Genomic DNA, 24,276 nt, shown 5'->3' with positions numbered 1-24,276 from the left:
GGTCAGCCTCACCTCCATCCCTGGAAAGATGATGGAACAGCTCGTTCTGGGTGTCATCTCAAGGCATGTGGAGGAAAAGAAAGCTATCAGAAGTAGTCAACACAGATGCACCAAGGGGAAATCATATCTGACTAATCTGATAGCCTTCTATGATGGCATGACTGGATGGATAGATGAGGGGAGGGCAGTAGATGTGGTCTGCCTTGACTTAAGCAAGGCATTCGACATGGTCTCCCACAGCATCCTCATAGGGAAGCTTAGGAAGAGTGGGCTTGATGAATGGATAGTAACGTGGATAGAAAACTGGTTGAAAGACAGAGCTCAGAGGGTAGTGATTAGGGGCACAGAGTCTAGTTGGAGGTCAGTGACGAGTGGTGTTCCCCAGGGGTCAGTACTGGGTCCAGTCCTCTTCAATATATTCATCAATGACCTGGATGAGGGGATAGAGTGCACCCTCAGCAAGTTTGCTGATGACACAAAGCTGGGGGGAATGACTGAAACACCAGAAGACTGTGCCGCCATACAGACAGACCTGGACAGGCTGGAGAGTTGCACAAAGAGGAACCTTATGAAATTCAATAAGGGCAAGTGTAGGGTGCTGCACCTGGGGAGGAATAACCCTATGCACCAGTACAGGTTGGGGGCTGACCTGCTGGAGAGCAGCTCAGTGGAAAGAGACCTGGGAGTCCTGATGGACAACAGGATGACCAAGAGCCAGCAATGTGCCCTTGTGGCCAAAAAGGCCAATGGCATCCTGGGGTGCCTCAAGAAGAGTGTGGCCAGCAGGTTGAGGGAGGTCATCTTCCCCCTCTACTCTGCCTTGGTGAGGCTGCACCTGGAGCACTGTGTCCAGTTCTGGGCTCCCCAGTTCAAGAAGGACAGGGAACTGCTGGAGAGGGTGCAGCAGAGAGCTACCAAGATGATTAGGGGACTGGAACACCTCTCTCATGAAGAAAGACTGAGGGATTTGTGTCTCTTCAGTCTGGAAAAAGGACGGCTGAGGGGGGACCTTATCAACACTTATAAATACTTAAAGGGTGGGTGTCAGGAGGATGGGGCCAAGCTCTTTTCAGTGGTGCCCAGGGACAGGACAAGAGGTAATGGGCACAAACTTGAGCATAGGAAGTTCCACCTAAACATGAGGGGGAACTTCTTTACTTTGAGGGTGGCAGAGCACTGGAAGAGGCTGCCCAGAGAGGTGGTGGAGTCTCTGTCTCTGGAGACATTCAAAACCCGCCTGAACGCATTCCTGTGCAACCTGCTGTAGGTGACCCTGCTTTGGCAGGGGGTTGGACTAGATGATCTCCAGAGGTCCCTTCCAACCCTATGATTCTATGATAAACTAGATCAAGATAATTCTAGAAGTCCTTAGCACTGCTGCTTAAGAGATTCAAAGAGAAAAGACTCACAGATGAATCACCTTCTGTGTTCTTCCGGCCTGGGCTCTTTATCCCATGATGGTTTTCAGTATAGCAGCTGCTTGTAACTTCCTGACAACCCAGAACCCTTCGGATCCCCAAGAAAGTCTCCTTTCCGTCCCCTCTGACACTTGGCTGTGGGTTGTTCCCTGCTGCAAGCAAGTTTCCCATTCTTTTCAGAGTCTCCCAGACCTCCTTCTCACAGCAGCATCACACAGGAGTGACTCCCCTCTTTCAGAAGGCTCCCACCCCCTCTAGGTGCATCAGTAAGGCAGCACAAGCCCATCGTTCCTCCTCTCCAGCTACACCCTCTTTAACAAAAGTCTCTAGTATTTATATGGCAAGCGGTGAGAAATCATCCATGCTGTTCAAAATACCCTTTTAGAAGAGAATGGCCCGTGTAATCGTGACCCTGTGTGTCTTTTCTGCCTTCTAGCCATGCCTTTGGCAGTGTGGTTGGCAGAGGGGATCCAGCAGTCCATTTCAGAGCTGCCAGGTCTTTCAACAGGGAGGGCCCAGAGCTTATTGAAGCAACACGTAAGTAAAACAACCTGAGTGATTCTGTCTGAGAAGCTGTGCTCATGCATGTACTGTGCTCTCTCTTTTTTTTCCCCGAAACTGATGCTTTGGATCAAGAACATGGGATTAATTTACAAGGAGACTTACACGCTGTGGATGGCGGAAGTGAAAGGCCAGAATTGCTGTTGCCATACCAATTACATAGCACTTGCTAATTACAGCTACAGTCATTGTGTATACTAGTGCAAGACATAAATTTGCCACTCCCCTGCCCCAGTTTCACACTACAGGGACTCCTTCGACTGTAATATTGTGCAACTGTGAGATAAATATGGCTTAACAATATTAGCAGTATGCTTTAAACTCAGTGTGCTGAGCTGTGCTACAAGCACAAACCAATTAATCAGTCTTGGAAGGCCAGGAATTAGTAACTTCTCAAACAGGAGATAGAGTCCCAGGAATGGACAGAGTTAAGGTGATCCATTTCTGTCTCCTGGTTCAGCCGCTCTCTGTAGCGGCACTGCATGGCTGGGTTAGGATGATGCTCCAGCTGTCTTTGACTTGCTCCCCTGAGTTTAGAGGTGTCTCCATTAAATCTAGTGACCATAAGCTGTTGAATGTTATGTTACACTCTCAGCCAGGTACTGTGAGACTTGTAACTCTACTTAAAATAGTCTGAGAGCCAGTCATTGAAAACTGGTGCAGCTCTATCAACTTAAATGAAGCTGTATGAACCAGTGTCTATCAGTGTCCCTTCTGATTGGATTTTGTCTTCTCAGCATTATTTACAATAGTTCTGTATTCCTGTTGCTCTTGGTGTGTTTATGGGTGTTGTTATCACATCCTCTCCGTTTCAGTACTGTTGGTACATTTTCTTGTGGTTGAAAGTTAATTGACCTCTTGTCTGGGGTGAGGGTGGAGGACATGGAAGGGAGCTCTGTCTTTTTCAGGTTTGCCTGCTTACAGTGTGGGAATCAGATTGGAAATGGATATTAGAACAGGTGACTCTTGATGTTGTGACAGAATATTTAAGTATCCCTTATTTGACTCATCCTTTGGGTTTTTTTTCAGTGGAGAGTGTAGGGATCAGTGATGAGCTGAAGACGAAACTCAAAGATGTCCTAATCCAGGAACAGCAGTTCACCTTGGGAAGAATGTTGGGCAAGGGTAAGAACCAAAACTGAACAAGGCTTTACATTGAAAGTCCCACTTGTGTTCTTTACTGTTGAGTAGGTAGAAGCAATTATAAGCAGCCTGTTTTCTCTCCTTTTGCTTGTAGATGGCAATTTAAATGGAACTTTCCCTTCCTCTGGGATAAAACATTTCAAAGGTTTAGCATAACTAAGAGGATATTGGCTAAGCCATTTCTATAATATGGCTTTACAGAGTCATGAACTGCAGTCTATGCTCAGCTTTCCAAAGTACTGTTGATTCACTGGTGTGTGGATTTATTTCAAAGATTTAAACAAAGGAATATTCAATTAAACTTGTACTTTTTACACTAATAACGTGGTGCTATAGAATTCCTTCCATTTACGTAAGCATGTGTCAAGTATTAAGTGGGCTGAGGCAATACAGAGACAGAGATGATCTACCTCAAACACTCCAAACCCTCAAAAAAAATGTTGATTCAGTTTCAGATATTCTCAACATCTGGGGTGGTTGGACCCCAGATTTTAGTTTGGGCTCTTATAGAGGCACATTTGGAACAGGTACTGAATTTTGCTGACATTTGTCCTCGTTAGTTTACATCCTTAGGAGCTCTTCTGGCTGTGGATCTCCATCTGGATCTCCCACACAGGTGCTCCTAACGTTTCTCTGAGGTTTTCAGGTCAGGAGGGATGGGCAGAGTAAAGGTGGGATGCTTCTCACTTAACTTCAGCTAAAAGATTGGCCCAGAAGCTCTGTGTGAAAAGCTGGTTTTGAATTTAGATTTCCCAAATGTCAGGCCAGTGTGCTAACTGTTGAATCATCCTTCCCTGCTTCTCGGGCTGAAGGCAATCTCTAGAAATAACTGAAAACGTGTAACGATAAAGCCAATAACTAAGAGAGGAGTGTAAGTCAGGGGTCATAAGCAAAAGGAAGCTGTAATGTTTGGCTTCCTTTTTCTTTATAAGACTAGTTTTATTGCAGTTTTCTTTGACCCTTTCTCACTGGGAGCGTTCTTCTGCTCCATCCCTCCTAGACCAAATGTGTTTCTTTCAGAGCAGGAAGATGACCTTCCTGCAGAAGTGGTCTCAGAGGGCTTAACAATTAAACAGCTGTGTCATCTGTTTGTGAGTGTCAGCTCTTGGCCAGTTTCTGGGATCCTGCTTCAACCCTTCTGGGCTGTCCCCATGACATGTAACAAACTGGAAATCAGCTGCAGTGGGGCCCCGGGGATGGCCTTGGTGGGAGGATGCTCGCTGACAGCATCTGGTCTATGTTGTCAGCCCCATTCCACCAACCCCATGCTCAACATACAGGTTACAAGATGGCATTATCTTGGGCTCTGCTGACTCTACAGCTGAGCAACAGCTCTGTCATACGTAAGCAGTATAAAATGCCTTTGCTTCGTCCCATTTTCCTCTTCTGTTGTCAGACGCACTGCTCGTGGTTATTGTGAAATAAGTGTGTGCCATACAGTAGTGAAGGACACTGGTGAAAAGCCAGTGGAAAGATAATGCTTTTGGGGTAGGTGTCCTGAGTGCCATATTTTGCTTCCTTCTTTTCAGTACCAGAGTTCCTCATACTAATGCATGTTGGGTGGGGTAAGCAGTTACAAAATTAGGGAGAGCAAATTTAGAGCCAGATCTAATACAAAGAGGCTGTTATGCTGTGGTATAAAGCCACTTCAGGCTAAAATAATTGTAAGAGGGTTTGGCCGGTTGCATTTCCACTGATCTGCCTTAGAGAACACATGAGAGTGAACACTTCCTCCTGTGAACTAGCATATCACGCACACACGAGTAGGTGTTCTATGTTTTGTCTGGTCAGCTGTGATTCATAGAAGTCATTCCCTGTGTTTTGAGAGATAAGGCCTGATTGTGTCTCAAATGGCTGAGTCCTGGCACCATTACTCAGCTGTGACGGCTGTCAGCACTGAGAGCTTCTTCAGCCAACCCATCCACTTGCTGCTCCAGCTAATAACCCTGTCTCTGACCAGACCCTCACTCAGACTCAGCCCTCATGATATGGTTTCCACAGAAATGTCTGCCTGGGATCCCAGCTCATACTCTGACTCTGCGTTGTCCGTCTGGTAGTGGACTACTTTCTTTCCCTCTTGTTTTCCTTTGCCTTATGGACTGCCAGCACAGTGGCCTCTGTCTGCTGGTAGCGCTACCTCTTCTAGGCGCACATATGCTGAATGCTGCTGGCTGGAACTGCAGAATGAAAAATGAAGCTGGTAGCTGTGTTTCTTATGGTTATTCTGCTTCTTTGCCAGTCACCCCTGGAGTGTACCTGCTGTGAATCATGCTTTCTTCACAAGAAGCTGTTCCCTCACTGCCTGCTCTGGTCATTTCACAGGGGAGTTTGGGTCAGTTCGAGAGGCACTACTGAAGCTAGATGATGGCTCTTTCCAGAAAGTGGCAGTGAAGATGCTGAAAGGTAAGTGGAAGCAGGGCTACCTGAAGTACTTAAGAGGAGAGAGCTTGGAAAGATGAAATACTAACTGTCCTGTTCTCCAGCAGACGTCCTCTGACGCTCTTTACTCCTCTCTGAACTTCCCACTCAGCCACTCTACCCATGTTGTCTCCCATCCGTTTCATGTCAGTCTTTTTGTAGTAGAAGCTCTTCAGGGAAGGACCTGTACCACCTTAGTTGCTTGTACAGCACCTAGCGTGTGGCGAGTGCAACCAAAACCAAGGCATAGCTACAGCTTCTTCTGTGTATAGAGGATCTTGTTCTGTTGCTTGATTTAACACAGCGCTACATCATGTGGCATAGACAGCTCAGACAGGTCTGCTTTGTCCTAATAATTCAGCAGTGAAAGACGGTATTCCTCCAAGCGTATATCCTAGAATAAACAGAAGAGTGTTTGGGCTGAATGCAGTGACAAGCTAACTCATCTCAGTCAGGCGTATTTGACTAAGTAGTCTAACTCCCTTCTGATTTGTTATTTGATGAGTGTACATAACCAGGGCAATTAACACGTTCATCAGACAGAAGTCTGTAACAAGAAAAGCAATTAATAGATAGGTATAAGTCAAAGCAAGTATGTACATATATATATGTGTATATATATGTTAACCTATGTTATTTCATGCCTGTTGCCTGCAAGGCAAAAATTAACTCTGACACTTAAGGCAGTGTCACACTCACTTATCTCTGGAGCTGAGTTTGCCTGACACAGAATACCAGCTTTTGATAAATATACTAGTACCATATTAGCGTAAGTCGCATCATTTTATCCAGTTTCAACAATAATTCTAATCAGTTTGCAAGCTTTTGTGTAGTCAGACCATCTACCTTCAGGCACGTAACTTGGGAACTCTCTGTCACCCTCCAGAGGCACCTTCCTTACTGCATTCACTGTAAAAAGGGAATCTACTTTTATCTTCTGAATCATATTTAAATTACTTGCCTAAAGCAGATAATGTGAATACTCCCCTACAGGTCTAAGTCTGATCTTGTAGCAGGACCGGAGGACTCCTGCTAAATTCAGCAGCAGCAGCGGGGATAGTAGACCACTGGGCTAATTCTTGATTATGTTGACAAACTTCCATAAATCTGGAGTAATAGCGATGAGAAATAATTTACTCCAAATTTATGCTGATTTATGTCACTGCTGAATTTGGTCCAAGCTCTCCAGTGGTGTGGTTATTTAAGAAATCTTAGCTCTTGCACCTTAGAAGACTCAATCATGCTACAACACATAAAAGCATTGATATTCCATGCCATCCTTGTCAGAGATGATACGGGGTCTGCTGTGCCAGCCAGGGGCTACAGGCCACCTCCTCAGTTTCAACATTTTCTTTAATTTTGTGTGCCCCCACCCCAACATTGTGGTTTAGGTCCTTTTAGCTAATTAATTCTTACATCTTTAAGCCACACATGATTTCCATGGCTTCCAAGGAAAGTTGTTAATGAGAAAAGAGCTTGCTAATCAGCAGGTCTTTGCTCTGCCAAGAACCAATTTACCAGATGTCCCTGATGTGCACTTACTGCTGCCCATCCCAGGAGAAAGGCTCAGGCTCTGCTTTGTTGTAAACTGGCTCATCTAGCTGTAGGTCTGAGAGGATGTGCTGTGCCGCAAAGAACAAGCTTCTGATAATCATTATCTGCAAAGCCCCTTGGAGCCACGCACAAAGGAAGAAAACTTACATTGGCTTTTTTCCAGCGGACATCTTTACCTCAACTGACATTGAGGAGTTCCTGCGAGAGGCTGCATGTATGAAGGAGTTTGACCACCCGCATGTCACTAAACTGATCGGTAAGCCAGCACTGCTGCTTGTGGAGCTGCAGAGCACCTCCCGTTCCTGCACAGTCCCACACAGCCTCACATACGCACCCCCACTGCTGTCCAACAGCAGTGTTAGTGCCGCCACCTCTGTGCTGTCTGGAGTCGTGCGTATATCAGCATTGCTCCTTCCCAGGCCTAGAGGGAGTTGGAGTGTGTGTAAGCGCTCACAACACTTGCCCTTATACACCGGTAATAAGCATTTCTTATTTAAGCCGTTTATTTGGTTCTTGCAAATCCTACATGGAGAGTGTGGCTGGCTGAGAAATGTCTAAACTCCTGTGAAATGCAGACAGGTGGGTTGGTAGGCAAATAGAGTGAAAGGAGATTGTGCCTTTTTGAAGTACTGTGTAGGAACTAAGACATTAATGGGTGGGCATTAATGGAACATGGGCAATTTCTAGAATGTGGAGGTTGCTCTGCAGACCCTGGGGTTTGTGGCTGTCTGGTCTGGAGTGATCCTGGAAACATTTATAGCCAGTCCTGCAAGTAGAGCTGAGCACCACTGGGCACTTAGTGATGCCTCTGAAGTAAACAGGGTTAGAGGTGCCTTAACTTCTCCTGGCATGAAGCCACGCAATGGAACTTGGAGCATGGAACCTACCCACCAAAAGTGCATGTTCTCCTCCAAATGTGTAAGAGAAAGACACAGCAGCCTGTAAAACTCCCCTTGGGACTAATCTGTTTGCTAAAACCCCTTTGCTGTGTGTGTCCTCATTAGGAGTCAGTCTACGGAGCCGTCCCAAGGGCCGTCTCCCAATTCCCATGGTGATCCTGCCCTTCATGAAGCATGGAGACCTTCATGCTTTTCTGCTGATGTCGCGGATTGGGGAAAACCCTTTTGTAAGTCTGTCACGGAATCACGGAATTTTTCAGAGTTGGAAGAGACCTCTAGAGATCATCTAGTCCAACTCCCCTGCTAAAGCAGGATCGCCTAGAGCACATCACTCAGGACTGCATCCAGGCAGGTCTTGAAAGTCTCCAGAGAAGGGGACTCCACAACTCCCTGGGCAGCCTGTTCCAGTGCTCTGGCACCCTCACCGTAAAGAAGTTTTGCTGTAGAATTTCTTCTGGGAGGGTATGGATTTTCAGAGAATGTACTCGGGTTAGTTTGGTGTTGGTCTCACAAAGGTGTTGGCAGATGACCAGATTTTGATACCAGAGGAAGTTATTGGATGTGATGTTGACATATTTAATTCCATGCATGTTGAGGACCAACTTGTCCATTCCTTTCTCTCTATATCCCCCGACACTGCTCAGTAATCTAGCAGCAAATCTTGAAGTTTGCCATACACGCTTGAAAGCTTCCAGGAACAGGACTTAAACTGTAATTTCTTTCAGAATTTGCCTGTTCAGACACTCCTCAAGTTCATGATTGACATTGCCAGTGGGATGGAGTACTTGAGCTCAAAAAACTTCATACACAGGGACCTTGCAGCTCGGAACTGCATGTAAGTGACCCGTGAGTTTTTTGGGGAAAGAAAGAGGGTGAGAGAGGGATGAGAAGCCTTTCACGTGACAGAAGTGGGGAGGGATCTTGTCTGAGAATGCTGATCCTTGCATTTAAGTGACAATGGGCACAGGGGAGCCATGCCCATGAGGGTGGGGTGTGTGGTCGTGGTGGTGCTGGTGGCAGGGAGCAACTCTTAATGTCCCACTGAGCTTCCAAATCAACCCTATTTATAAGGAACTTTTCCATCATTGGTCTGCACATGTATTTGCATAGGGTTGATTACAATATGTGTTTGTAATTAGTCACTCTAATGGCTGCGTGTCAGCATGGGCTATTTGTTCTGCAATATAATGTAACCAACAGGAGAGAATGGGTTTGGCTGTGTTAGGATAAAGGAACTTTCACTGTAGCCTGAAATCTGTATTTCTTATATCTATTTTGAGGACTTGATTATCACAATATAAGAAATGCAGAATTTCCCTAAAGGTTTGTGACGAATGGCTTATGCGGAGAATGCCTTTAGAAATAATTGCATGGTGAACACATTGTATGATTCCACATTGCTGTTCTTGTCCCGAAACTGCCTTGCCTGCTTTGAAGGGAAGAAAAATCCTTTTTTTATCCTTTTCCCTCGGCTTCTTCACTCAGAATGGAGTAAGGAACAACTCATTCTGGCAGACAGAACTCTGCCTCTGAACAAAACCACAACAACCAGTAAAATTTGCAATGAGACACAGATTTCTAAAGGCATTTGAATGTCCAGATGTACAGGCAGGACCCTGACAGTCATAATGAAAAATGATGGGTTAGCCTGCTTTGACATTTATGAGAAATCCATACTGATTTCCTATTTTTAAACATGTAAAAAAGTACAGACTTCCTTCAGAGCAAGCTGAATGTCTATTTCATCATGTCTTCTGGGAGAGGCAGGGAGTCCTTTATGAGACCTTGGAAGCATGAAGTCTTTTTGGGCTTCACTTGCACTATCTACCAACGTGTCTGGGTTTAAGTGGGTGACAGAGAAATTCAGACCATTAACCAGGTCTGGAGAGAAGATCTTGCAGATCTAGTCTGAGCAGTCTAGGCAAGCATGTATATTTTTTGGTTGCCTCTACAGGGTGTAGGCCTTAGTGGTAGCAATGAGCGCTACAAATGTCCTCTGTTTATCTTGGAAACTGCAGAAAGTATCTGAGTTCACTTTGGCTGACAGAGTAGACCATCTGAGCATGGCTATTTCCTTACTTTCTTAGTCCTAATTATCTCCCTATTAGTCTCAAGGAACTGACTTGAGACCACTAAACTATTTCACATTGGTCATCAAGTAGATGAAGTCATTATCCCTCTGGGCAATACTTGGTGAACGATATACTTCAGTTCCCTGGCCAGACAGTCCTGGATGTACCTCTTTTTTGCCTGAGGTAGACAGTAAATCTTTTCTCAGTCATTAAAACTTTCCCTTAGGTTGGATGAGAACATGAACGTGAGTGTTGCAGACTTCGGGCTTTCTAAGAAAATCTACAGTGGAGACTACTACCGTCAGGGCTGTGCTTCCAAGCTGCCAGTGAAGTGGCTTGCTCTGGAAAGTCTGGCGGATAATCTGTACACAACACACAGTGATGTGGTGAGTTTGCCCAAACGCACCAACTGTATTCCTGCTGAACTGGAGGAATCCTGTATTCATGGGGGTGGGAAAAAGCCCTGTTGACGGGAAAGGGAGCTTGCCGTGTGTTTGAAGGACAGTGCTACCTCTGCCTTGGGTGCTGTCAGAACTCAAGACTAAAAATATGTGCAAGTTGTTTATGGCAGAAGATATGAACCCTTTTCCTCTGGTCCTTTGGTCCTTCATTTTTCAGTGCTTATCCCCATCCCCTCCTTCACCTTTCCCGTTCTCCTCTTCCTTTCTCTCTGTTTTGTGCAGTCTCTTCTTTCTTTTACTCTTTCTCCTTTTTCTTCTGCGTGACAATTTGAAGGTGACATTTGAAATGCATGTAACCCACACACTCATGTACAAGTGAAGTGTCCTACAGAAGGCATTGGTGGAGCTTCATAGATTCTGAATGTCAGTGTTTAGACACTCCTCTCCATAATTTCACCCATGGGGAGTGAAGCTAAACCCATTCATCTGAAATTTTTGCTTCCTTTCCCTTTGTGTTTTGTTTTGTTTTGTGGGGTTTTTTTCTGATACCTTCTCCCCTCTTCCTTGCTGCCTTTTGACCTGATTTCACGCTAGTTTTGTCCTTCAGGCCTATGGACTTGCCTTCCCAGTTATCCATGTCGCAGTGTCCCTGAAGAGAGCACCAAGAGTGCCTTGTAACTTGGCTGCTGTGTTGCCCAGTGATTGCTGTAACCATCATAGACAGTGTTTAATGATTGGCGATCGCTAGTTCAGACGTATTACAGTATTATTACAGTATTATTACAGTATTATTACAGTATTATTACAGTATTATTACAATAATATTACATATTACACTGGACAGGGTTTTGCTTATGAAAATAATTATTTTTTGCACCTAACAAACCTTGCAGTTTAGTTTAAGTGTAGAAGTACGACTGATGCAGTGTAGAGCACAAATGAACGTGAGCCATTGCCCTGCTTATTGGCTAAATTCCTTGCCCTGCTTATGGGTTAAATTCTTCTTTTGTTTGTGCCTGTACATTTCCAGGAACTCAGAATCTGTCTCAATGAATTAAGAAGCTGATTTGTGAGCCCCAAACCAAAATCTTCTTGTAGCTGGGAACCACAAAACTGATACTGCATACCTTGAAGAACCATGAGTAGGAGATGCTTGGGGAAGGCCTGCAGGTGGAAGACAGCAGTAGCTTCCAAATCTTCACCTGCTCCACTGCAGGATGGGGCCAGGCAGGGCCTTCAGCTGTCTTCAAAGATGATGTGTCAGGATCAGCAGCATGTGATGGGTCGTTTCTTTCTTTTCTAGCTAGAGTTTGGATAGTTCTTGCATCACTGCTGCTCATGTAACAGTGGTGCTCCCTGGACTGGGAGGGTCGGCACAGTCTGAGCATACTGAAACCCCACCCCAGCGATCAGGGAACTGTCTGTTCAGTTTTTCTGTGTGCTGTTCCCTTTTAGTGGGCGTTTGGGGTGACCATGTGGGAGATTGTGACCCGAGGGCAAACCCCTTATGCTGGCATTGAGAATGCAGAAATCTACAACTACCTCATCAGCGGGAACAGGCTGAAGCAGCCGCCGGAGTGCCTGGAAGATGTGTGAGTATTTCCTCGCCCTGCTGACATGTGATTCCTTGAGAACTTTGGCTCACTGGAAGGAAACAGGGGCAGCTGGCTGGGATGCTGATCTGAATCTATCCACTTCCCAGTACACAGAGGCATTCACTAGAAAGTCTCTGGGTTAGCTACCAGATACTCTCTGCTGGCAGAGCTCCCTGGAACCTGTGGTAGCTACATGAGCAGCTAACTTGGCTCAAGGGTTTGAACAGTGTCAACATTAGCAGCCCTTGGCTTTGTGGAAACTATAGCCGTGTTTCCAGAAACTCACTGCTCCCTAGCTTCTCAGGCCAGCGTCTGAGAAAAGAGATGAGTTTCGTGGCACACCCTGAAGGCTGAATAGAAAAGCAATCTAGCAAGACTACAAGGAAACTGGATTGCAGAGACACTGTCCTGCATACGTCTTTCAAAGTTGGGCCCAGTTTTCAAAATTGTATCTACTACTCTCACAGAAATAGCAGGATGAAAGAGAAGAGGGCAGACAGGAGGATCTAAAGTTCTGTAGATCAATGTCCCACCTTAAATTACAGGTGGAAACAAATCTTGCAGATACTGGTTTCAGAGGTCTTCAGACTTGCAGGAAGTACTCGGGTAGACCAATGGGGAGCAGGCAGCCACATGCTGCAGCCTGTGCCTCTGCCTTAGTCCTGCAGCCAAGGGAGCATTCTTGGCCAGCAGGTTACGTGAAATGGTTGCTCAGGAGCCCTTGATCCACGGATGGCAACTGGAGTTTCCTGGAATCCACACGTGGGGCTGCGGTCCCTCAGGGAGTGTCACTATAACTTCTCCCAGCGTAAAAGCTTGCCTAGTCCAGAAAAGGTGAAATCATTTCACTGAGTGCCCAAGCAAGTCTCTTTTCTCAGCGTCCTGCCCAAAGCAAGACATAACTATGAGCATTGATTTATTGCCCTTTTCAAGACATTCCTTGTGTGTGAAATGGACAACGTGAGGTCCTCTCTCCTCCCTCTTCCCTCTTGCTGTAAAGGTGGATTATTTCATGTGGTTTCCTTTCTCCAGCCTTTTTTCCACATAGGGAATAATCTGTACGCATGTTATTAAAGCTGTAGATTTTAGCTTCTCAGCAGTTTGTTGTAATTGTTCTACCACTGCTTAAATTCATTGTATGTCTGCATCTTGACTGCTGTGAGTGGCTTTTGTTCCAAGTTGTGAAGTTTGTGGACATACGATGTTAGAGGTGCCAAAAGTAGAAAAGAGATTCAAAAAAGCTGCTAGGCATTGAAGAAAAATCCATCAAAAACTACTAAAAAGGTACAACCTCCATTTCAAGAGGCCTTTGAGCTACAGGTTATTGAGACCTGAGAGAATACACCATAAAGATCTCGCTACATGCTCACCCTCAGCTTGTGTGCTTTCCCCTGGCATCTGCCACTGGCCACTGTCAGAGGCAGGATACTGGGGCAGTTGAACTTTTGGGCTGATTCCATACAGCCAGTAGTTTTCTACTTTTCTTTCAAATGAATTTCTGCTGTTTGCCAGCGAGGATAAAAGAATTGGTGCCACAGGATAGTAAGTTTCTATTTTACCTGGAGCATTTAGAGTTATTTCTACTGTTTGTGAGGGACCTAAATCAGGATTAAGACAACTGAACCGTAGAAGCTTTCTGTAGAACTACTGTGAGATCAAAAACAGTCTTGTAAAGCTGACAGCAAGCAAGGGACACAAAGTAAAATAAAAGCCATCATTAAATGCTCTTTTTCCCAGTAAAGGCCATATCGGATTTTTTCCATTTACAAGTTTAACTGAGGTTCGTTTGTCTGCGGTGTTTTTCAGTGCCAGTACTGTGCTTTGTTCCCGTTCCCTGCAGAACTGGCAACAATAACGCCATAGGAATGCAGCTGCCAGTCTTGTGGGTGATGCACAAAGAGGAGGAGGACAATGGCTCTGGCCGCGCTCCAGCCCAGTGGGCTCCGGCGGGAGGCCAGCCAGCACAGGCGCTGAGCAGCAAAGGCGGCCGCAGAGGGAGCAGAGCTCCTTGCCCCTTGCCTGAGCGCAGGCCATCGGAGCCAGCGGCGTCTCCTCGTGCTGGCCCTCAGGCAACCAGAGTTGAGGTGGCTGGCGTTTGACTGCAAGAGAAACGCTGCAGGACGGGGCCTGAGGCTGGTAATGGCACCGAACATGTCTTCTGCGTAGGGGTGGTGCCTTTGTAGTAGAAAGGCCATTTCAGCATCCCTCGTCCAGCAGTGAAGCTGCTGTCCATTCCTCCACAGCCCTCTGAACAAACCCACTGTGCCTTTTTCCAGTCCCGCTGGCAACCTGTCGGGCAGCAACAGCGGCACGCCTCCATTACGCTGGGAGCACTGAGTTAACACGTTGTGAAAAAAGAATATTCAAAGAATATTCTGGAAATAACTTGCACCTCCCTCAGCTGGATCTCTGTTTTCTTTTTTCCTGTGTTTTATCTGCTCTTGAACTAGAATTTGGAGGGATGGCTTCAGCCGCAGCAGAGGTTGTCAGGATGCTTTTTGTGAATAAATTCATAAGCTATTACTAAGTGGTGTCACACTCACGGTCCTATACTAGCTCTCCAGGGACAGTGGAATGAGGTTTTTACCAAGAATTTCAGCATCCTTTGACAGGGCTTTTGGGTTTTTTGTTACTGTCTAAATAATGATTTTGACAAAAAAGAATGCCTTTGAAAATGGGAAGGAACAAGGAATTAGATCCATAATGCCTGCCCACGTGCTGTCACCTGTGCAAGGCCAAAGCCGATAGGTTTTAAGGAAAGCGTCTGTGCTTTCTAAGCTACACTGCACGGAGCCCCTGTTCGGAGGTGCAGGGGGTGGCGGCTCTGCTTCTCAGTGCTCTCGTCTCCCTCTATTTTGCAGCTACGATCTCATGTGCAGATGTTGGCATCCGGAGCCCAAGCTGCGCCCCAGCTTCGCAGTGCTCCGCTCTCAGCTGGAAATGATTCGGGGGAGGATGTCTGTACTCTCTTCCAGTCAAGATCCTCTCTATGTCAACATTGGAAAGGACAAAGAGGCGTCTGCGAGTGACCCTGCCCTGCACGCCTCCTTTGGAAACATGGACGGTGAAGAGACTGTTGCTGGGGCAGCTGCTGCTGTCACAAGTGACTATCGCTACATCATGAGCCCCTTGTGCCTTGGAGATGATGCCGAGGGTGAAAGGCATCCAGATGGGCAAGAAGGGGAGGACAAAAGCCTTCTGTATGAGCTGGAGACAGGAGAGAAAAGTTGTTAGCCTGTACATAGCAGTGACACTCTGCTTCCCTGGGACGGGATGTGTGCAGCCACAGTGCCGTGTCGCCTGGGGCTCTGATGCCGGATCTGGAATGGCGTTGAACAGCACTGGCCAGAGCTCTTGGGCAGCTTTTGTTGCTTTCACCACCTGTGTGGGCTGCAGTGGCGGACGGCTTGGAAGGACCACAACCCCAACAATCCCTTGGATTTGGGGGAGGGGGACAGCAGGGTTACAGGTTGATGGCATCCTGCTGAAAGGAGTTCAAAGCTAAGGTGGGCGGTCAGAGTCTATGCTCTGCTCCTTCTCACTGACTGCTGGAGCAGAGCTGAATACACCTTCTGTTCAGTCCGTGCTCGCTCTTGTGTAGATGTTGTCTTCAATCCTGGCTGCGTGACTTCGGGACTGGTACCTCTGAAAACACTAGTGGGTATTTACACTGTCATTCAGGACAAGAGGGCAAAATTCCCCTTGTGTTCACTCAGCAGTACTGCCTAGACTTGTTGCCTACCTCAGTGGTTCTCAAACTGATCTGCAGATCTACCCAGAACTGAATTGAACATCTGGCTTATTTCATGCAGTGACAGTTGCTGCTTCCTCAGTTCGGGGCTCTTTTAAGAGTTTCAGACATTTTGATAAGCGATGAAATTAGAAAAAAATGAAAATCCAGCATCCCTCTTCACCCCACATACCTCCTTTATGTCTTTCTTTTTCTTCTGTTTGATGCCAATTCAGGCCTGACCAGACTTGCAGCTGGCATTAAAATGCGAAGGGAGGGAGAGCAGCTGGCATGTGTGAGGACAGAATCCAACTTCAAAGGCATGGAAAGGAAACAGTGTAGAGAGGACTTAACAGCAGTATGGGGAAACAGTGCTCATTAATGCTAAATGCTGCCCTCCAGGAGAGGAAGGAGACAGCTTAGCTACAGAATGGCAGACTTGCTTCAGTTTCAGCAGGAGCAGGATTCAGCATTTGCTTTAAAATAGGATTCGTTTAATCTTTCTCTTTAACAGTCCTATGACTTTTTCAGGTAACCAAGTGCTGTAGCTGCTGCAGTGCAGGTGTGAAATCGGTTTTGGGAAGGTGTGTGTGTGTGTTGGGGGGAAGGGATCAGTTGGGAGATCTCTTTCTGAAGAGAGAGTCCTCATGATGAAAAAGCTTGAGAACCACTGGCCTTCCTATTTAGGAGGTCTTCTGGCATGCTATAAAAGCCACATCAGAACACAGACTAGTATCACTGCAGCCTTCCAGACAGGGCAAAATGAATGGTTTTGCCCTTTGGGTTTTGTTTTGTTTTCCAATCAGCATGTCTGACTCACTATAACTGCAAGCGCTTGTGTGGTTTTTAATAATTTAATATTTTACTGTAAATCAGCATTTGTTTTGTGCAGTGGTTCCCAGCAAGGAAGTGCAGTTACATCTTACTCTACTTATCCTAAATATTTGCTAGATCTTAATTTCTTTTATTTCCAGCGCCCTGAAAACTCGGCAGTATCACAAGGCTTAGGATTCCACATTGCTCTTTCTCAGAAACAAATTCCACAAATGTCATCCTTTGCTGAGTTGGCAAAGGTGGGACCAATAAGTCAAATGAGATTGCAGACTTGATATCAGAACACTCCACCGTGCGATGCCCAGTATGTGCGTATTGTAAGTTTTAGGGCTAACTACAAAATTCAGGTCCGGTTTCAGCCCTTAATGAGGACACTTTCTAGGGAAGGGGAATTTCAGCCTGGGGCGTGGGCATGGGTCCTTTCTGTAAAGTTTCCTACTGAACAGTGATGTCCTACAGCCATCTCTCAAAGTTCAGTGCAGTTTCTCAGTTGCAGATACAAACTGCACCATCTTATACCCCAGGCAGTACAGAGTTTTCATTTAGCTGGAATGCTGTAAATGCAGGTGAGAAGATAACACCTAACAAAGGGTAACAAAAACCTGTGCGGTGCATGTTTGCAGTGAGGGCAGAAGGCTATGCGCCCTGCAGCTGCCTGGGAAGCGCAGATGTACATATGGACTCTAACTTTGGGAAGCATGTCTTTAGTTTTTATGCATTTTTTAATAATAAAACATGTACTGTGTCTGAGTTCCAGCCTCTTATCTGTGGCGGAGTTTGTGACCATGCTCGCTTACTGAGTGGGGTCATAGCGAATCTGTCAGCCCCAGATGAAAGACGTCTTTCTCCCTTCACCAAACATCACAAGCACGATTAAGCTACTTCTTGGAGGCAGAGAACATGTATAGCTTCCCCTGGCTGCAGTTACTCTGCATTGCTCCAGCCTTGAGACTCTGAAGCCGAAATCTGATGGGCACGGGCCGGTGGTTCCGCAGAGACAGGCTCTGCAGCCACCACTGCGCGGGAGCCTGGGGAGGCGCCCTTACTGGGACGTGCTGCATCCTACCTGGGAGCGCAAAACCTCTGCATCAGTTTTTCCCTGAAAGCTGTTGCCTTCACCCATCCAACTGCTGGCAGTGCTCTCTATGGAAGAGAGGTTTGGAGGCGGTGGGTAAAATTCAGCTGCTGAGTCAAATGTTCCAAGCACAACATAAAAGAGCCCCTGGATTTCCAGCTCACAGAGAAGAAAAGGTGTACCTCGCTTTATTCTTCATCAGCAAACAGCATGTTGCACGCCCTCTGCCTGCCAGCTCACACAGAGAGGAAGAGTGATGGTAATCGGTACAAGCATTCACCCCCCCATCTGCAATGCAGGAAAAACGACTTCCGAAGCACGAAGTGACTGATTTAGTTAATATTTTAAGGTTCCATTGCCCAGTGATGTCCCTTGGATCTGGTTCCAATGATGATTTAATCCTTTCGCATGCAAGCCTGGTCAGACCAGGCTGTGTTGTGGGTGGGAGAAGTGACACCAGAAGAAGAGCTAGTGAGAAAAGAGGGAGGGAAGGAGATTTTAAAATGGGGACAGATGGGCCGAGCTGTGAAGACAGCAAACGAGGGAGTTGAAAAGCAGAGATGGGGAATTTTGTATAAGAAATCCCAGCACAGAGAAAGCATTGCCCCAGCTGGGACCAGGCAGGGGTCCAGGGTGGGGGCTGGCTTTGTGTTTTGGTAAAGGATGAGATGCTCTGGTCCAGCCCGAGTGCCCTGCAGTGTGTTGCTCCTAAATCATAAAGAGTCTGTACGTGGCTGGCCTGGCTCTGCCTCCACTTGGCGACAGCACTGTGACCCTGACCCCAGGGAAACTTTAGCCTAACAGTTCTGATCTAGGCACAGTCTGGCACACTGGGTTCCTAACTAAACCAAACATTTCCCCCCACAACCACTTTTGTTTTGTTTTACACTGCCCCAGGAGAACAGTGCAGTCCCTCCCATCCTCCCGAGCGGCAGCCCCATCCCCTGCGGTGGGACAGCCAAGGGGCACTGCACGTCTCTGCCGAAACAACCTCTGTCCCACACTGGTAAGCTTGGCCACACTCCTCCATCCACACCTTCCTGAGGATGGGACAGGGTCTCCTTTCTAATGCAGGCTGAAGCCACTCAGGGCAGTTACCAGCTCAGTCGTCAGACAGCGTGACCCCATGGTGCTTCACAAGGGCACGGCAGAAGCTCGCAGCACCGTCTGTGAAACGTAGGGGTAGTTAATGCGTGAGGGGAGATGCCCCAGTCAGCTCCAGGGTCAGGGCTGACTGATGGGCCCTAGACCGCGGGCTCTGCTGGCAGCTCAGCCTGCAGATATGGGGATGCTCCAGCCCAATCCGATACCTGGGCAGCGTGGGGAATAGCAAGCTCAGTGCTGGCAGCTCAGCAGGTGCCTGCAGTGCGTGGATGCACCTCGGAGCTAACGCACACCGACCCTGGGACCTGCCACCTTCCTTCTTGACCTGTGTTTTGAGGGAAGCCTTGACTCACTAAAAACCCTCCATGAAGTCCAATGCAATTAATTTTGAGTAAAAGTTTGAGCCTGGCTGACCAGAGAAATGAACAATATTTGCAGGTACATATTTTTCTGATCCACGTTCTGTTTTGCTGGCAGTATTCATTTTCCCCTAACGCTCAGACAGCCACCAGTTTTTGCAAATTTCTGTATTTTTTACCAGGGATTTCTGTGAGGCAGCCTCATACACAGTCCTAATTTTATATCAATTTGTTATTTAGCACCAATTATGCTCCCTTAAAATAGCAAGTTGTTCTATGAACACTTGGAGCGAAGGAAGCCTGGTCTCCTGTGGATTTGCATCCCACGGGTGGTTGCAAGCACCGGGTGAAGCTTGCCCCTAGTTAAGGTACTTACAAGAGCTTTTCCCTTGGTGGAGTCTCTGGTGTCCAAAACAAAGTCACTGCATTTCCATCTGTGGTGAAGGTACCGATGTGGCACTAATAGGGTCTGCCACACACAGCCTGTTTTCAGAAAACTTGTAGGAACTTAATTATCCTGCAGACCTCGATCTTGCCATCGCATTTGGCTGAAATGAAGCAGTGGATTCAAAAGCTATTAGGGCCAACACGTGCAGCTGGTGATCAGAAAGCCTTGTTACCATGGGAAACCGAGCTAAAAATCAATTAGTCCAAGAACAGAAAAGACTGACGGACATGGTTTTTGATTGCATTTGCTCTGTCATATAAAAGGAACTCGGCGTCAGTATGAATCAGACCTCAGTCACTGCACTGAGGTCTAGTGACAAAACAAAGAAGATCGACTCCTTGCTTACTAATTACTCCATGGATCCTCCAGCTCGAGGCACGCCAAGCCAATTCATTTCTAAATGTGGGTAGGCTGGGGAAATGGCACATCTTTTGGTCATGTTGACAATAGGACCGAAATTAGGAGCTGGGTGTTTCAGCGGTTGTTGGCTCCCACCGAGCCGTTTGCCAGGCGGGCGCTCCGATGAGCCACCAGTCACAGCTTGGAAAGTATCTAAACAGCTTTTGTTTCCTCCAGTTTCTCTTCACTGGCTTAAAATAGAACTGAAAGAAACATTTGACCTCAGGAAATGGACAGCACTTGTTGATTTAAGATTTGTTGAGTTCAGTAGGGATTTAATGGGACTGGACTAGTTTCCAGAAGAGTCCTTATAGGAGCTGGCTCTTGCCAGCCTGCAGCGTGAGGAAGCAGGAATTCCTGAAAAGGAAAGAGGGTTTGCACACATAAACGATCTAATTGGGAATATAAGGTATTGCACTATATGCTGGTAAACACGTTGCCAGTAAAGGTGACAAAATGGGGGAGCTGAGAGAAATGGTGGGGCATGGGAGAGAAGCACGCTCTGTACACTGCAACGTGGCAATTAGTGCAGCAAATTCAGAAGGTGGCTGCTTTCTTAGTTAAATATATAAGACAACGATCCTGGCTGCTACCCTGTCATTACCCGAGCTGCGTGGGAGACTGCTGCTGCCTCTTTACTTCTGCTCCGCCAATGAATGCCTCTGCAACAGCCGCTTTTGCTTGTGCGGCACGGCACGGGTGTTAGCTGGAGCAGAGCGCCCTTTGGTCACTCGCTGCTGCCTCTCCTTGTTTCTTCTTATTAAATTACCTTAAAATAAGCTAAAAAAACCAAGGTTCACATTGCTAGATGATCTAAGGCAGCATGCCTCTGCTAACAACAGGTAAGGTTCAGACTTAATTAATATATTTCCTGGTATTATTTGTCTACGTTATCCCTCCTCTTGCACAAAGATACACAAAGAGAAGCAGGAGCAGAAATATTTTGCAGGCTTGTGGCTGGGCGTACGAGGCGGGACTGAGCTTTAACAGCCCTTCAGTGACCATGAACCTTGCACCCGAGCTGCAGGGTGTGAGGGCAAAGGAAGATGCAGACTTGGGGGTTACGCACGGGACCCAAACTGCACCCCGGAACGAAGCAGGCCCTTAACTGTTTCCAGAACCCACGGTACTAAAAATCCCTGTGTCAAATTCCAACTTCAAGGCTTGTCATTTACTCAGCAGTCAGCTGGGGCAGTTTAAGAGCCCTTTCCCCAGTATATGTTAGCTCCCCCTCTTCTGGAATTGGGGATCCCGGCAGCTGGGGCCGGCTGTGCCGGCGCTGCTGAAGGTAGGGAAGACAGCAGAGGATGCACAGAAAAGGATGAAGCACAGGCACGTGTTTCTACCAGCACTGCTGTGGGGGTGGAAATCTCCGGCAGAGCAAACAGCCGGTGACTTCTCACACTCCCTCCCCCCAGTCTGATTCACTCCAGTTTGTCTGCCAACACTCCCGGTTACGCCAAGGCGCTTTCATTGAAGCTGATACGCTGGGCTGTACCTGAGGCAACGATTGGGCTCGCTTATGTGAAATATTTCCCATATTTTCCACCTATTGATGAAATCTCTCTGGGTCACCACTGAAATTGCTCAGGGCTGCTGCCCTGCCAGCAGGCCAACTTTTTCTGCAGACATCATCAGGCAAGGGTCCAAATGAGAGGAGCTGAACCTATTTATAGCAGAAAATAACATGGCTCGGTATTTCTCCTTTTTCTCTCTTAATATACTCTGGGAAATACTGCCAGTCTGCTGAGCTCTGCAAGCTGTAGGTAGGGGGTACAGCTGCAGTGCTGTAACTGAAGGCAATAGTTGGCCCACGGGGACTTTATTTGGGGATTTATACTCTTGCATTTGACCCTCGTTGTGTCAGTGGAGCAGACCTTATCCCAGAGGCCTCCTGCACCACGGGCCTGACTTGCCCATTGCTGATACTGGTGTAAATCAGTGAGAAAGACACTGAGATCATCAAAGGTTGGTTCCCTAGCAAGAAAACAACACAGCTGAGAGAAGGACATAGTCTGTAATCTGGAAATGCACCCAGCCTGCCTTTATACCGTGCCCTGACCTCTCCTGGGTAAGGACGAGTTGCTGGGACGACATCAGTTTTCCTCCTTGTGCTTGTTCAGCTGCTGAAGTGTTATTTAGCACCGCTGAGCCCTGATGCTGATCCCATGGCAGGGGCAATGCGCAGCAGTTCACGGAAGTCCAGGGGATGATGCCGTCACAAGGCTGGCAGGAGTTCAACATCGTGCTTTACAGCTTGCCTGTTTCTAGACTAATTTCTATTGGCATCAGAAATCTGTGAATGTCGGAAATCTGCATTTGCCTTCGTTCCAGGAAGGCTCTAAACTTTCATGAGAAAAAATTAATGGATTTATTTTCTCAGTAAACATCTTACAAATGGTCTGGGCAACAGAGCATCACTGACAGTGAGCTTGGCAAATAAAGAAAAAAAAGTGTTCTTTGCTCAACATTAGTGCGAATGTGGGAAAAATCCTAAAGAAGACAAGGCTTTCTGTGGTCTGTCTTCCTATGCATTAGCAGGGTGAGGTGTATCTCTGTCTCCCCCACAGCTCTCTTTTCCTGGACCTGCTATCGCAGGTGGAAGCAAGGTGCTGCCTTGTTTTCACCAGCTATGGTGGAAGGGCACAACACACCTTTCCCTTGGTGCAGATGAACCCACAGACAATGGCAACTGTCTGGTTTCTTCCCACTTGAGCTTTTGCTTGCAGGGAGGATGCTGGAAACAGGAGCTGAGCTGGCTGTGCAGGCGTTGGCTGCGGGATCCCTCCTGACATGCACAGAAAAGCCCCAAGGCAGCCTGAAGTGGGCAAGGTTTTACCCTGAGGATGTTGGGGATCAAATTCAGATTTGGCCCCACAGGGCTGGCTGCAGAGGGCTGGCCAGGGAGCTGGCATCGGCTGCTTCAGCAGAGAGCTGGGAAAGCTCAGAGAGGGCAGCGGAGATACCTCTCTGGACACAGAGAGATAATGTGCCTGTGGGGGACATTTTCCCCTCTGCAGTGTGATGTTTGCGTCTCTCAGAAACGCCGGCCTCCTCTCCTACAGCAGGAATCGTAGCTGCTCTAGGGGCTCATATGAGAGTAGACTTTGCCCTCGTTCTTAAAATCCCTCACATTTCATTGTTTACATTCCCCAGAAATGTGCCCATAAAGGCGGTTGAACATGGGCCCTTCAGAAAGCTGAAGACATTCATTAAACGACCTGCAGGTCTGCAGGAGAAACCCTTCACCATTCACCAGAAAGCCCTGTTTCCCCCACAGCTCTCCTTCCAGCCCACCCTCCTGCCTGCCTGGCCACGAAATCCTATTTTGCATCCTGCAAACCAATTTCAATACCTCCCCTTGGCCACATTCTCCTTCATGTCCCTGCCCCGACTTGGGTAGAGAGCTGCCATCACCACCAATGGCAGCCCCTGAGCCCCGGCAGCATCTCCACCCACGAGGATGCTGTGCGTGCCCGGCTGGATCCTTCCCCTTGCTGACCAATTCAAGACCTTTGCCACCATGCCACGGAACTGTGCTGGGGGTCTGAGGTGGCAGGCACGCTCCCCCGGCTGGCCTCCATGCTCTACTCTGCTTAGCAGTTTTGCTGGTGAACAGTGAAGAGTAATCCTGCTTATGTTTCTGAATATATATTTTAACGTGAGTCAGCCGTTGAGAGAGAGTAGCAGATTGCTGAGAGAGAGAAAATTCTGGTCTCTGGCTCCACACAGTCTGAGAGTTGGGAGATTTTCTTGGCCAGACTTTTCCTTCTGCTCAGTTACACCTATTGACTCCTGCAAAACTACAGGAAGCAACTGAAATGAGAGTTCGGCCACAAACTATTAATTTTTGCTTTGCATTGACATTCGGCGTGCAAAACCTGATGAGATTTCCGGATGTACAGTTGTGAAGCCAACAGTGAAACTGGCTTGGGAGAGATGCAGAAACGCCTTTGACGAGTGCCAGCTCTCAGTTCGTCCAGAGTTCGTTGCATGTTTGCTCCCTGGGACGCTTATGCAGTTTTGTGATGTGGTTATGTTGTTTATCGGCAGCATCTATGGGGAAAGTGCTTTGTGTACTTGATGGCTGCCTTCTCTGTGCCATTTTGTAATTTCTCTGGATCCATTTCAGTGAAACGCGTAACGTGAAGACTGGCTTTAACTGGATGCTTTAGCATGTCCTTGCTTTGGATAAGGATGCTGCTTTCATAGGGAACGTCCTGATGGTCCCTCCTCACCATGTACTGCAGGCTTTTGGCTGAAGCC

General features: G+C 47.2%; 1 protein-coding gene across 8 annotated transcripts in view; it reads left to right on the top strand.

Moving 5' to 3' along the window:
• The window catches only part of TYRO3 (TYRO3 protein tyrosine kinase), a 45,285-nt gene extending 27,910 nt beyond the window's left edge, over positions 1-17,375 (top strand). For all 8 annotated transcript variants that reach the window (XM_063331888.1, XM_063331889.1, XM_063331894.1 and 5 more), the window contains 9 exons: positions 1,855-1,955; positions 3,009-3,104; positions 5,445-5,525; positions 7,258-7,350; positions 8,099-8,220; positions 8,719-8,828; positions 10,292-10,451; positions 11,922-12,058; positions 14,923-17,375. In XM_063331888.1, coding sequence (XP_063187958.1) covers positions 1,855-1,955; positions 3,009-3,104; positions 5,445-5,525; positions 7,258-7,350; positions 8,099-8,220; positions 8,719-8,828; positions 10,292-10,451; positions 11,922-12,058; positions 14,923-15,295 — 1,273 coding nt within the window. In that variant the 3' untranslated portion in view covers positions 15,296-17,375. The remainder of the gene's footprint in view (positions 1-1,854; positions 1,956-3,008; positions 3,105-5,444; positions 5,526-7,257; positions 7,351-8,098; positions 8,221-8,718; positions 8,829-10,291; positions 10,452-11,921; positions 12,059-14,922) is intronic.
• Positions 17,376-24,276: the final 6,901 nt, after the last annotated feature.

Source organism: Chroicocephalus ridibundus, chromosome 4, assembly GCF_963924245.1.
Source record: "Chroicocephalus ridibundus chromosome 4, bChrRid1.1, whole genome shotgun sequence".
Taxonomy (NCBI): domain Eukaryota; kingdom Metazoa; phylum Chordata; class Aves; order Charadriiformes; family Laridae; genus Chroicocephalus; species Chroicocephalus ridibundus.
Note: the sequence above shows the minus strand (reverse complement) of the source record. Positions and strands in the feature narration are given on the sequence as shown.